Here is a 13,683-nt window from a genome sequence, read left to right as displayed (position 1 = left end):
GTGTGGCATAACAAGAAGCTGATTAAACAGCATGATCATTACACAGGTGCACCTTGTGCTGGGGACAATATAAATACTCTCTAAAATGTGCAGTTTTGTCACACAACACAATGCCACAGATGTCTCAAGTTTTGAGGGAGAATGCAATTGGCATGCTGACTGCAGTAATCTCCACCAGAGCTTTTGCCAGAGAATTGAATGTTCATTTCCAAACCATAAGCTGCCTCCAACGTTGTTTTAGAGAATTTGGCAGTACGTCCAACCGGCCTCACAATCGCAGACCATATGTAACTACGCCAGCCCAGGACTTCCACATCTGGCTTCTTCACCTGCGGGATTGTCTGAGACCAGCCAACCGGACAGCTGATGAAACTGAGGAGTATTTCTGTCTGTAATAACGAACGCTCTTTTGTGGGGAAAAACAAATTCTAATTGGCTGGGCCTGGCTCCCAAGTGGGTGGGCTTCTGCCCTCCCAAGACCACCCATGGCTGCGGCCCTGCCCAGTCATGTGAAATCCATAGAATTGGGATGTGAAATCTATAGATTAGGGCCTAATGAATGTATTTCAATTGACTGATTTCCTTATATAAACTGTAACTTAGTAAAATTGTTGCATGTTGCATTCATATTTTTGTTCAGTATTGTTATAAAGGCAAATATTATTGCAATACATTACAGAATTATATCAATGCGTGTTTCATTCCAGCTTTTTAATGTTTTTGCAGCAGAAAAAGATTGTAAATATACTTTCTCCTGCCTTAAAATGTGCACATGTACTAATAATGTCTCATACAGGTGTGTGATGGGGATTTGTCCTGTTTGACAGAGGGGCATGCAGCCCTTTGACCTGGTTGTAGATGTAGGCTGTGGGTCGGGTCAGGGCACTGTGCTCCTGGCCTCCTCACTTCTCCTCGGTGTTGGGGACCGACGTGAGCCCTGCCCAGCTGGAGGTGGCCCTGGAGCATGCAACCGCCCCTAACATCTCCTGCAGGTCAGAGCCACCGCCACTAACATCTCCTACAGGTCAGAGTCACCGCCCCTAACATCTCCTACAGGTCAGAGCCAACCACAGAGGGGAGAGGAGGAAGGTGGACTAGACTGGAGGGTCATGTTTTGTTTTGAGTAACACTAATGTGGACTCAAACTCTCTTTACATCACAGTCATAGAATACGTTTTTTATAAGGAGACTTACAAGATTTGTAGGTACAAAATAATTTCATTCAGGGTGAATAGACATGGATTTACCAAGTCCATCTGACTCAGAACAGTCTTGCCTTTAGTAACAGAACAACAGTGTGATGGGAGAGGGGACTGTAGGGTTAAAGTCCTTTGTTGATGGGGACACAGTGAAATTAGGCCAAGAGCCAAACCGGACAATGGGACCCTTGTCTCCTCAAACTCGTGCATGTCTTCCTGTAGTGAGCAAATATAAAAGCTACAATTACTGATACTATTCTGGAACAGTGCCATCTGAACTATATCTCAAGAACGAAACCACAAAGTCGTGTGCAAATTCTAGCCTGGTTCCCATCGGTTTTTGATGTTTTGCCAAGTCCTATCGTGTCAATGACATTAGGAGTTGGCAAGACAGCAGAAACAGATCTGGTACCAAGCTTGCAAATATCTTTACAGATCTGAGACTAGGCTAGCAAATAACTTTACAGATCTGAGACTAGGCTAGCAAATAACTACAGATCTGAGACTAGGCTAGCAAATAACTTCAGTATAGCCTGTATTATGTAGCCCTGATTGTTATGTACAAATTCTCAATTCATACAGTAGATTTGTTGTGTGTTTTTCAACAGCATTTGTCTTTTTTTATCTCATCAGTTTTATGCTGCCCTCGTGTCCTATCGTAACCTCTGCCTGGGCCCCAACTCATTGCTCATTCTGTGTTGAACAGTTGTGTCTAGGCAAGAGTGTGTGTGGATGAACAGCCAGGTCTCATAGACTAGACATAACACAGTAAGCCTACCCTTCCCCTAACCCTAACCTTAACCCTTTCAGCTAACCCTTCCTTAACCCTAGCCTAGCTAACGTTAGCCAGCTAGCTAATGTTAGCAACCTAGCAACCTAGCTAGAATTCGTAACATATCATACAATTTGCAAATTCGTAACTATTGTACGTTTTGTAAATTCATAACATATAACAAGAAGTGTAATTTGTAACATATAATACGAAATGGGTGATGGACATCCACAAATTAATACATACCATATGAAACGTAACATATCTTACTAAATGGAACTTCCCCAGATGTATGTACAGAATAATATGAAATGTAAAGGCATCATTTAACGTTACATCTAACATCTCTCTCTGTCCTCTTCAGACTGTTGGCTGTGATGGAGGTGACCTCCCCAGAGACTGAGGTTGTGGTCGGAGTCAGGTATTTCTACCTGCTAGCCTGCAAGCCAGAGGACTAGCTACAGATGACTGAGACTATGATGTGTCCCCTGTGGAAACTTCAATATTTAGTTAATGAGGAAAAATTAAGGAAGTTGTTATTACTGTGTACATTTATATTACTAAAGCTTGCCAATGAGTGGTATCTTATCTAATATAGTTTGTCTTTCTGGCTCCAGTTTTACGTACTTCACAAGCAGACAAACACAGCCTGTGATATGAGGTGTGTGTGTGTGTTTGTGTGTGTGTGTGTGTGGATAGAATAGGATCCCTCGGAGGAGTAATCTCGAGAGACCAAATGACCCAGTTTGTCACTGAGACAGGAGGACATTGATTCCTTACATTGGGCCTCAAAGCAGAGGGAATAGTATATACTGGGAAAAGTACCTAGCATAGCACTTTCAGTCTCTAGAGGTTTTGCTTCATGGATACAAGCTTCTTTAGATTACTTTCCAGCATGGGTTTTCATTTTGTGTGTGTGTGTGTGTGTGTGTGTGTGTGTGTGTGTAAGCCTGCATGTGTGTATCTGTGTGTGTGGTAAGATGTAGAGAGAGTGGATTTCACAGGAGCTTGTCCTACCTGTATGGGCATAGCGGGGGACATAATTACCTCCATCTGTAGAAACATTCACAGAAGAAACAGTAAATAACATTGCCTTAGGAAAATATGCCTTGAGTCCATCACAATGTTTGGTAAAATATAGTCAACCAGAACATTCAATAGAGAGTGGGTTCCACTCCTGGACCAAAATAAGTAGTGTGCTGTGCCGGATGTCCACCCACTCAAAGCATGGAAAGTGTGTGTGCGCGTGCTTGTGTGTTTGTGTGTGATATAGGGCAGGGAACAGCGGGTTGTTTCGCATCCATACTTTCTCTGAATAAGGGGGCCAAGCTGGGACAAAAGTCCCACATCACTTCTGGAGCCACAGTCACACCAGGTGATCAGAATGAGTCCAGACCAGGACCAGACCACAGGAGTAAAGAATGTATAGATACACCCTCAGTTCTGGGATATTTAATGTCATTGGGGCCTCAGAGTCTACAGAATAATGCTGACACATAAAAACAAAAGATGTATAATAAATCTGACCCCTAGCCTGCTCTGTGGCTGTATATCATGGAAGTGGATGGCAATTAATCAGACACTGACAAAAAATCCTCACTTCAGCAATGACTGAAATGCCTGAACACTGCTGAAAACCCTATAGATGCTTAAATGTTCACATGCCAGATATGGAAAAATAGGGATTTTAGTGATAAGAAGTAATAAGTTATTTCAGCTACTGCCCTGAGGCCCTTCTTATCAGCATTCCCAAAATGAATACTAAGGGTGGCAGCCTTGCTGAAGAAATTATCCCTTTGGAAAGGGTGGGTAGCCGAAGACCATTGTGTCATTGTTAGAACGAGCGGTTCAGGATTGAGGGATTCTCTGCTCCAGATGCCCTATGATATGAAATGCAAAGAGGAACTGGCTGGCCAGCCTCCTGATAACATCTTTCCAAGTGTAACAACACTGCTCTCCAACATCTTCATCTGATTCCAACAAGTGGCAAAAACAACATAGAAAAGCAGTGCTGGCTCGCGGAACTTTTTATTTTTAGGTTTATTTTGGATCGTGGATTGCTCCCATTGTCTCATGCTCATAATCTCTGAGTTTTTATTTAGCTCTGCTGCCTGTAACACTTGGGTAAAACAAAAAAGGTATCACTTGGCACTAACAGACAGTGAAGCACCATTCATGAGACACCAAATGCGGGCCTTGACAGGCAGAGCAAGAGGGCACTGTTGCTTGGGCATCAGAACTGACATAGGCTAATTGGTACAGAAACCCAAACACTGCAAGTCTTGTGTCAGTGTGTGTGAATATAGTAGGGCTTATGTAGCATTGTGAGGTTTGGTTAATTTCCAGTGTGTGGAAGTTAGCTGAGGCTGTAAGCTTTTGTGAATGGGTGGGGAGAAGCAAGGTTTCTTTTTCTAATAACAAAAAGTAAAATGTTGTCTCTTTGGTTTGGCTTTTGATTTAGTCTAATAGGAACTTTTACATGGTATGTAACTAGAAACCATAATTTCCAAAACAATTCTTAGGGCGATTTCACGTAACTTAACATAATAATGTGTTACTTATTTTGACCAACTGTGTTGCCTATTTTCTTTGCTTTGTCTAGCAGAACTAATGTTTTCATTTGATATTTGGCCGGACAACAGTATTGAACGAAACAATTCCTGCACCTCCTTTAATGACACTGGCAGCAGAATTGTTACAGCTGGCTTTACAAGTGGGATGCACTGTTGAGCGCTACATCCCAAGGGCTTCACGCTGATTGTACGGAGATTGTGACAGCTGGTTAAATCGCATCTCTTGACAAGGCAAGAACAAGATGTATGTCAGGAGAAGTGCAGTATTATCATAAGGAGAATTATACTTGGAATACGGAGGAGGAATGGAGGCAAGAGCGGCAGAGGAGGTCTAAGAGAGAGGGAGGGTGAAGTATCGAAGGTGGTAGGTGTGGTGAAGTTCTCAGAGCCCGAGGCTTGCACTGAGGGTCAGGATAAAGATGAGTCTGTGACAGTAGATGAAGTTGTGGAAAAAGTATATCCTTGCCTTTTGGCTGATCCATGTGTGGTTTCAGGGTGGGTGAAAACAGAGTTGGGTAATGTGGAATCAGTAAAGGTAACCAGAAGTGGTCTTGTGATAATTGTTTGTGTTTCTGCTGGTCAGAGGTAGCAGGTGCTCCGTGTTAAACGAATGCGGGCGAGAGATGAGAATTGTTTTGCTCTCAAGAAAAGGGCGCCATTGAAAGGCGTGTTTACTGGGTAGAAGTAAATGTGAAAGCTGACCAACTGAAGGGGAAGATTCCCGGTGTTTGTGATGCTCGTTGTTTGGTGCAACGCAGAAAGGGTGGCGTGAGTGGAGAAACAGAATAGTTATTGTCTGTTCTTTTGAGTTTTGATGTTGAGTCTTTGCCCGACAAAGTGATGTTAGGATATAGCAATAATCCTGTACAAGCTTTTGTGCTGAATACATTACGTTGTTACAGGTGTCAAGCTTATGGGCATGTGGCAGCAGTGTGTAGGAGGGAGGTTCCTAGGTGTGAGAAGTGTGCAGAAGGGCGTGAGACAAAAGAATGTGTAGCATTGGGAAAAGTAGTGGTATTTGTTAATTGTAGGGGTGCCCGTGGGGCTGGGGCTCAGAAATGTCCTGTGAGAGAGAGGCAGGTTGAGGTTTCCAGGGTTAGAGTAGTGCAGAAGTCGTCATATGCTGAGGCAGTGAAGAAAGTAGAGGAAGATGGGTCAAGGGGGAGGGATCCTGAAAATAATGCTGTGAGTAGGGAAAGGGGGTACCTAGTCAGTTGTACAACTGAATGCCTTCAACTGAAATGTGTCCTCCGCATTTAACCCAACCTCTCTGAATCAGAGAGGTGCGAGGGGCTGCCTTAATCGACATCCACGTCTTCGGCGCCCGGGGAACAGTGGGTTGACACCAATCAGGCCCTCGAAGACTGTAGTTGCCTGTCAGGGTGTGTCCTTTCAGGCTGTTGGCCTGAAGTAGGACTAAATAGTGGAGTATGGTATTTATTATTTGTTGTGAGTGTAGCGTTAGATGGTAGGGTATTTGTATGTTTTAAAGAAAATTATGAGTTATACTCCAGTCTAGTAGGTGGCGGTAATGCAACATTTGTTGGATGCCAATCGCCGTTAAACCTCATCGAATAAGAAATTTTTACGTTTCAGTATTAACATTTGTCTTTATATATTCGTGAGGTTGTTTGGCGACTGAAGTTTACTTCCAGAGGCTTGCTTCCGAGTGTCGTTACTTAGGGTGTGGACGGAGCGCTTTCTGTGAGACAGCAGGTAAACAACCGTGCAGACATTAGCTAGTTTATGTGATTTTTTTATATCGCATAACTAACCTCATCAACGTTAAGTATCTTCTAGCTATGTAACTAGCAATTGTTTTCGCTATCTGTTGCAAGTCTCCTTATCCTTGCCACGCTCTACTGTACCTACGTCCACCTAACTGAGGGTGTATTCGTAAATTCAATCTGGAGTGCCAGAGTGCGCTCTTGACGTTCTAATTTTCAGAATGTTATCATATTGTCGGTTCGTAAATTCAGAGCATTTCGCTCTATGTGTTCAGAGTGCACAGTGGACGCTCTGGCCGAGGAGTAATGTTGATCTGGGCGTTCTGCCCAAACAACGCAGTCAAGTAGCCAAGCTAACTGGCTAGCTTTCTAGCTAACGCTACTTACAGACACATGAGAGAACACCTCACTCTGACCATTTTACTTGCCCTAACAGACTGGCTAGGCTGTTTTCATGTTATCCAGAGCATTGGTTACTGTGCTGCTGGCAACAATTTAATTGCGACTTTTCACCGAGGTTTACTGACACCGGCCATATTCAAGGGGTGTTGAGCTTTCGTAAATGTATCAGTTATGCCAGTATGAATGTGAGACAATATATCCGCAGGAAAGTATAATGACATCAACTTTTCAAGTTGTTGGTAGTGTATTCACATTTCTATCATCTGAAGGATGTGCAGAACCATGTGAACACGTGCACCATCTCGGCAAATGTCAATGCATGGGTTACATGCATTTTCATCCTGTTTGCATGTTTCAGGCACTACCAGTGGTTTGAAAATATTATTGAATTCTACTTTCCTGTGGATATATTGTCTCGTATTCCTACCTGCTAAAAGACCAACCAGTCCTGGCAATGTTGCTTGTGGTGAAATTTTCAGATGAGAAACAGCTTTACAAGCTGCATTACATTGTGTAAGGTGATTTTGTTATATTTGACATTACAATTGCGTATAACTTCATTGCAAACTTTCAGAAGACGAATTAAATGTCTGTACTTGTTCTTCTGTTTTGCTATTGTTTAGACAATGTTCTGTTCGATAACCTAATTGCTGCATCATAGGACCCAGTCTAGTTTGACAATTTTGGTCTTAATGCATAATCTACACTAAACAAGAATGTAAACATAACATGTAAAGTGTTGGTTTAATGAGCTGAAATAAAAGATCCCAGACATTTTCCAAATGCACAAACTTGATTTCATCCCTGTTGGTGAACATTTCTCCTTTGCCAAGATAATCCATTCACTTGCCAGGTGTGACATATCAAGAAGCTGAATAAATAGCATGATCATTACACAGGTGCACCTTGTGCTGGCGATAAAATGTGCAGGTTTGTCACAACACAATGCCACAGATGTCTCAAGTTTTGAGGGAGCGTGCAATTGGCATGCTGACTACAGGAATTTCCACCAGGGCTGTTGCCAGGTAATTTAATGTTTATCTTCCATAATCCTCCAATGTCATTTTAGAAAATTTGGCTGTACAACCGCAGACCACGTGTGTGTGAGTGGTTTACTGATGTCAACCTTGGGAACTGAGTTCCCCATGGTGAGGTTATGGTATGGGCAGGCATAAGCTACGGACAATGAACACATTTGCATTTTATCGATGACAAATTGAATGCACAGAGATACCATGATGAGATCCAGAGGCCCATTGTCGTACCATTCAGCCGCCACCATCACCTCATGTTTCAACATTATAATGTACGGCCCCGTGTTGCAAGGATCTGTAGACAATTCCTAGAAGCTGAAAATGTCCCAATTCCTCCATGGCCTGCATACTCAGACATGTTCCCCATTGAGCACGTTTGGGATGCTCTGGATTGATGTGTAGGACAGCGTGTTCCAGTTCCCACCAATATCCAGAAATTTCGCACAGCCATTAAAGAGTGAGACAACATCCCACGATCAACAGCCTGATCAACTCTATGCGAAGATGTCACCCTGCATGAGACATGGTCGTCACACCAGATACTGACTGGTTTTCTGATCCACGCCCATACCTTTTTGTAAGATACCTGTGACCAACAGATCCATATCTGTATTCCCAATCATGTGAAATCCATATATTAGGGCATAATAAATGTATTTCAATTGACTGATTTCCTTATGAACTGTAACTCAGTCAAATCTTTGAAATTGTTGCACGGCGTGTTTTTAGATTTTTGTTCAGTATAAATGCATGCAGTACATGCATAAAACCTTTGCCAGGCGTTTTGACTGTTTTTATAAAATGGAAATATGTATGAGATGTTTTAAACCACTAGTTTATCTATAGGCATGTCCGCATGTGGCCCTTATCGGACATCGTTCCACACAAGAACATCACACACAAATCAGTGTTTTGCAATTTGTCAAGAGGTGACAAGTTATTTGATCTTAGCAGCCCAGGTGTCTCTTTAAACCTCTCCTCTATGTGACTGAGCGACTACTACCAGTAGACGCCTCTGTCCTACTCCTTATATACAGTATCTCTCCTCCTTCCATGTAATGATTGACAGATCCTAGTAAAGGAGCAGATCTGTGTCTGTGTCTCTGTGTCTCTGCTGAGTCACTGCAAGCTGGAAGGAGCACTAGGCTAGCGGAGCAGACGACAGCAGAGCACCATGACCCACCGGCTGTTTGAGGAGAAACACCATGCCTCCATCTACCAGAGGTACCGCTTTGTACCCCCAGAGGAGATCAGAGACATCATCCTGCAGTACCTGGAAAGGAAGGTGTGCCAAGAAAAGATAATATTACTGTTATAGACTGTCTTCTACATGACGTTAGACTTGCACAGTTGGCAGCTAAGACAAATCTTAGGTTGTCTAAGATAGGTCTTTGGTGTAATGCTTCCACACAGTGTCTGAGGGCATTTTTTACTTTCATGTTTATTGCAAAATATTTCAGAATTATGACATTTTTAAATCAGATATAAACATTATCTAAACCATTTCCTGTTTCTAAATGCTTTTGAGTATTGCGACAATAGGTCACTAAACTGTCATCCATTATCTTACGTTATTACCGTAAGCTTGAAATACCTATTTAGCAAAGACCAGAGTGTTATATAATAACACACACACTACCGTTCACAAGTTTGGGGTCACTTAGAAGTTTCCTTGTTTTTAGAAAGAAAAGCAATTTTTTTTGTCCATTTTAAAATAACTTCAAATTGATCAGAAATACAGTGAAGACATTGTTAATGTTGTAAATGACTAATGTAGCATGAAACGGCATATTGTTTTAGGGAATATCTAGAAAACCCTTTAGCTGTGCTAACATAATTGCAAAAGGTTTTCTAATGATCAATTAGCCTTTTTAAAATGATAAACTTGGATTAGCTAACTTAACGTGCCATTGGAACACAGGAGTGATGGTTGCTGATAATGGGCCTCTGTACGCCTATGCAGATATTCCATTAACAATCTGCCGTTTCCAGCTACAATAGTCATTTACAACATTAACAATGTCTACACTGTATTTCTGATCAATTTGATGTTATTTTAATGGACAAAAAATGTGCTTTTCTTTCAAAAACAAGGACATTTCTAAGTGACCCCAAACTTTAGAACAGTTGTGTATATTATCTGTATTGATCATCACATATACTCTATCACTCTCCTTTAGTGAAGGCTAGTTATATAGTGTCTCACTGGTCCCCTCTCTTCAGAAAGCCCAGCCTCATGCTCTAGCTGTGGACCTGGGCTGTGGGACGGGGCAGAACTCACGCCTGATGGCCCCACACTTCCAGGAGGTGGTGGGCATCGACATTAGTGAGTGCCAACTGGAGGAGGCCAGGGCAGTGGCAGGGTTCAACAACATCACCTACAGGTATTTGAATGTATGTGTGTGTTTAACTTTACTATCCTTTTGAGGTCAAAGTCCTCACAAGGATAGTAAAACAAGGAAAATGTGACAAGTGGGGACATTTTGCCATTCCCCATACATTAACAAAAACGGCTATTTTAGAGTTTGGTTAGATTTAGGGATAATAGGATTTTGAATGGGAATAAATGTTTTGGTCCACACTTGGCTAGTAAAACCAACGTGTATGGCTAGTAAAACCAACGTGTATGGCTAGTAAAACCAACGTGTATGGCTAGTAAAACCAACGTGTATGGCTAGTAAAACCAATGTGTATGTTGTTTAAAAAGAAACTGATGACAATCTGCAGAGACGGTCAATTACACTCAGCACAAAGGTCAGCAGTATCTCCCCACTTTCAATAGGCCCCTAGTTAATACGTTAGTTTATGTAGAAATCCTCCATTTTGTGGCTGTGTCTTAATACTTACTGTACAGGAAAGGGACAGCAGAGGAGCTGCCGTTTCCGGATGGTTCTGTGGACCTACTGACTGCAGCCTCAGCAGCCCATTGGTTTGATCAGCAGCGGTTCCTCTTGGAGGCAGGCCGGGTCCTGAAGCCTTGCGGCTGCATGGCTCTGCTTGGCTTTGCTGATAACTTCAGACTCCATTACTGCTCATGTGGGGACAGACTCACTGACATCTGTGATGAGGTGACAAACAGAACTAGAATGATATTCTATTTTTATGGTGACAAACCAATGCCACTTAATCGGTTTAGTGTGTCATATATTTATTTTCATTGGGTATTAAGTACAATTGTTTTCATATACAGTATGCTTACAAAATGTTTGTTTGCTGCCATATTGACACATTTCTCTTGTGAAAAATAGTTTAATTTCCATGGGATCACCCTCACAATTCTTTGTTTGATATAAGTACCATGTTTCCTGACTGTTTCCTGACTGAGATTTTACTTTGCTATCCCCAGTTCAAGAAGGTGCTGTTACCATACACCAGCACACAGGTAGCAGTGTCCAACACCAAACTAAGGGAGCTTTATGCTGCTATCCCCTTCCCTGACAAAGAGAGGTAACTCATACAGCCTCTGTGGGAACCCAGTAGAACAGCCTGTTACACATTAAAACATTTCTCATGGTGTGACTTTGACCCTGTGTCTCCGAGTTTCTATTTGAGAATGAAATACATACATTTGTACATACATGCATACATACAGAAGTAATGTACTCACACCTAGTGACTCTCAGGTGGTCAAAATCAAATGTTGTACTCAATAAACTGCAGGAGTATTCAATATTATGACTTACTTGACTTAAACCTCTTGGCCCCCTTGGGAGCTTTGGGTATCCACTATGACTCTCCTCTCAGTTCAACAGTGTGGGTATCTGTTCTTCTTTCAGGATTGAGTGTATCCCACTGAAGCAGCAGATCTCAGTGAGGAACATAGTGGGCTTCATGGAGTCCTTCTCCACGTACCAGGCCTTCCAGAGGGCCGAGCCTGATGCTGCCACCGCACTGCTGCAGAGAACACTCGACAGGTAACAACCCTGGTCAATCAACGGATGAATGAATGAATGAATGGATGAATGACTGAATGGATGAATTAATGAACTAATTAGCTAATTAACTAATTAACCCGGTGGAGTCGAATGACAAACCGGTGTGTCAGTCTGTTGCAGCTAGAGATACTGTGTCTGTTTTTTGCATTGGATGCGTCTCAATCCAACGCATCCGCCAGTGTCACACTTCCGCATCTGCAGTGAAAGGTGACAGAGCTAGAGCGGTGTTTGTCAGACCATGAGACATCCCGAAAATAATCTGTAGCGTCCAAACAGTTTGAACTACAAACTATTGACCACTGTATGGATAGACTCTCACTCTCACGATGGTGTTCTACGCTTTGCTCTACGACCCCCACAAGTGCCAGGAGACTCGTCCTGAAGTCAGTACCGTCTGTGCTAAATTCTGTTTGATAACGTCCGGACTGTTTGGGCTACAAACTAATGGACGCCCACAAGTGTCACGGGACTCGTCTGAAGGTAACCAGTACCGGTTTAAAAAAACGGATGGAAGTGTGCAGGTAGTTTTGTACCTACCCCAAAAAATGGGTTAAATATGTGTAAAAAATAAGAAAAAAAATCCAGATTTAATTTTTTTATTTTATTGTATTATTATTCTGGTTTTTGTATTTTACACCCTTTTCCCCTGTCTCATCGCTGCAACTCCCCGATGGACTCGGGAGGCGAAGGTCGGGTCACACGTCCTCTGAAACATGACCTGCCAAACCGCACTTCCTTACAACCGCCCGCTTAACCCGGAAGCCAGAAGCACCAATGTGTTGGTGAAAACACCTTTCAACTGACAACCGAGATCAGCCTGCAGGCGCCCGGCCGCCACAAGGAGTCTCTAGAGCGCGATGAGCCAAGTAAAGACCCCCCGCCGGCCAAACCCCCCCCTAACCCGGACGACGCTGGGTCAATACAGCCGTGATCGGGAGTCCGCCTCCAGCCTTAGACCGCTGCGTCACTCAGGAGGCGCAATACCTGAGTTTTTTTTTATATCTCTTAGATTTAGGACAAACACTTCAAAACCTTATTTCTTCTGCTACATTTTTTGACAGTCCTTTTTGCCATTTACGAATGTTGTTCAATGCGTTTCTATCGGTTTAAGTAGACAATTCCAAAAATAAATATTTTATCAAATCATATTCATATAATTTTTTTATATACTTAAAGGGGTCCTAAAATTCTCAATCAAATAGCTAAATGATCCATAGGTATGACCAATTTAAAACAATTCCATCTGTCAGATTAGCCCCCCCCCCCCCTTAGACTCTAAAGATTAAATGAACAAAAAAATGTATGAGGAAATGAACAAATAATTATTTTATTTACTTTAATGCCACTTTTCTGGTCCATCCCACATGGAATTATTTTATAAAATGTATTGATGTCATATTGTTGCAGGTTTCTGAAGGAGATGGGAGTCACATCACCAGACACACTCATTGAAGTGACGCTGGAGTATTTCTGTGTCCTGGCGTCTAAACCAGAGTGAACACTCTTTATAGTGTGAATGTGTTTGTGTGGAGACAGATGTGTCTTTAGCTTGTGTCAATCATGTTTAAGCTGTTGTTAATAGAAGTAGTAGTATTCTGTTCACATAAGATGTCATTGAAGTCCCTTTGGTTTTGTCTCATTTCTTTTATACATTGTAATGTAGAGTAAACTATTAGCCTTAGTAATATCATTACCAAAATGCTTGCCACATTTAGTATCTTCCTTGCCTGAGATTGACAATAAAATGTGTCTGCAGACACAATTGTAAATGTTGAACATTATTTAACTTCAGGGCTGTATAAAGTGTTTCAGAGTAATATTAGGAGTGTGTGTTTTAGGATCAGTTTTTCCTTTTAGATCACAATGAAAAATATAACATGGTCAAGGGGGTATGTGATCCAAGATTAGCACTCCTAATGTGAGACACTTGATACTTAGGCAGCTCAATTCTGATATTTGTTTCACTAATTGGTCTTTTGATCAGGTCTGAAAAAGATGTGTTTGGGATTGTTAAAAATATCAGAATTGGGCTGCCTGTCTA

At 42.1% G+C, this 13,683-nt stretch overlaps 1 protein-coding gene across 3 annotated transcripts; it reads left to right on the top strand.

Annotated features, from left to right (window-relative positions):
• Nucleotides 1–5,986: 5,986 nt before the first annotated feature.
• On the top strand, nt 5,987–13,411 carry LOC106586300 (putative methyltransferase DDB_G0268948). 3 transcript variants are annotated; one of them, XM_045707303.1, is made up of 8 exons: nt 6,123–6,260; nt 7,573–7,698; nt 8,777–8,992; nt 9,931–10,091; nt 10,562–10,775; nt 11,054–11,154; nt 11,484–11,621; nt 13,050–13,411. In XM_045707303.1, the coding sequence occupies exons 3-8, from the start codon at nt 8,882–8,884 to the stop codon at nt 13,138–13,140; spliced, it is 816 nt and encodes a 271-aa protein (XP_045563259.1). In that variant the 5' UTR covers nt 6,123–6,260; nt 7,573–7,698; nt 8,777–8,881; the 3' UTR covers nt 13,141–13,411. The 3 variants fall into 3 exon arrangements, with proteins under 3 accessions (XP_014028916.1, XP_014028917.1, XP_045563259.1); XM_014173441.2 differs by lacking the exon at nt 7,573–7,698 and having other exon boundaries at nt 5,987–6,260; XM_014173442.2 differs by lacking the exon at nt 7,573–7,698 and having other exon boundaries at nt 6,093–6,260; nt 8,795–8,992.
• The last annotated feature ends 272 nt before the right edge of the window (nt 13,412–13,683 follow it).

This window comes from Salmo salar, chromosome ssa25, assembly GCF_905237065.1.
Source record: "Salmo salar chromosome ssa25, Ssal_v3.1, whole genome shotgun sequence".
In the NCBI taxonomy this organism is placed as follows: domain Eukaryota; kingdom Metazoa; phylum Chordata; class Actinopteri; order Salmoniformes; family Salmonidae; genus Salmo; species Salmo salar.
The sequence above is the reverse complement of the archived record's forward strand: the minus strand, read 5'-3'. Positions and strand labels throughout refer to the sequence as shown.

Excerpts from the sequence above, each read along its gene's own strand:
- LOC106586300 (XM_014173441.2), top strand. The coding sequence starts at position 8,882 with ATGACCCACCGGCTGTTTGAGGAGAAACACCATGCCTCCATCTACCAG. Across the intron at positions 8,993-9,930 it reads TGCAGTACCTGGAAAGGAAG|AAAGCCCAGCCTCATGCTCT; the intron begins GTGTGCCAAGAA and ends CCCTCTCTTCAG. Across the intron at positions 11,155-11,483 it reads CCCTTCCCTGACAAAGAGAG|GATTGAGTGTATCCCACTGA; the intron begins GTAACTCATACA and ends TTCTTCTTTCAG.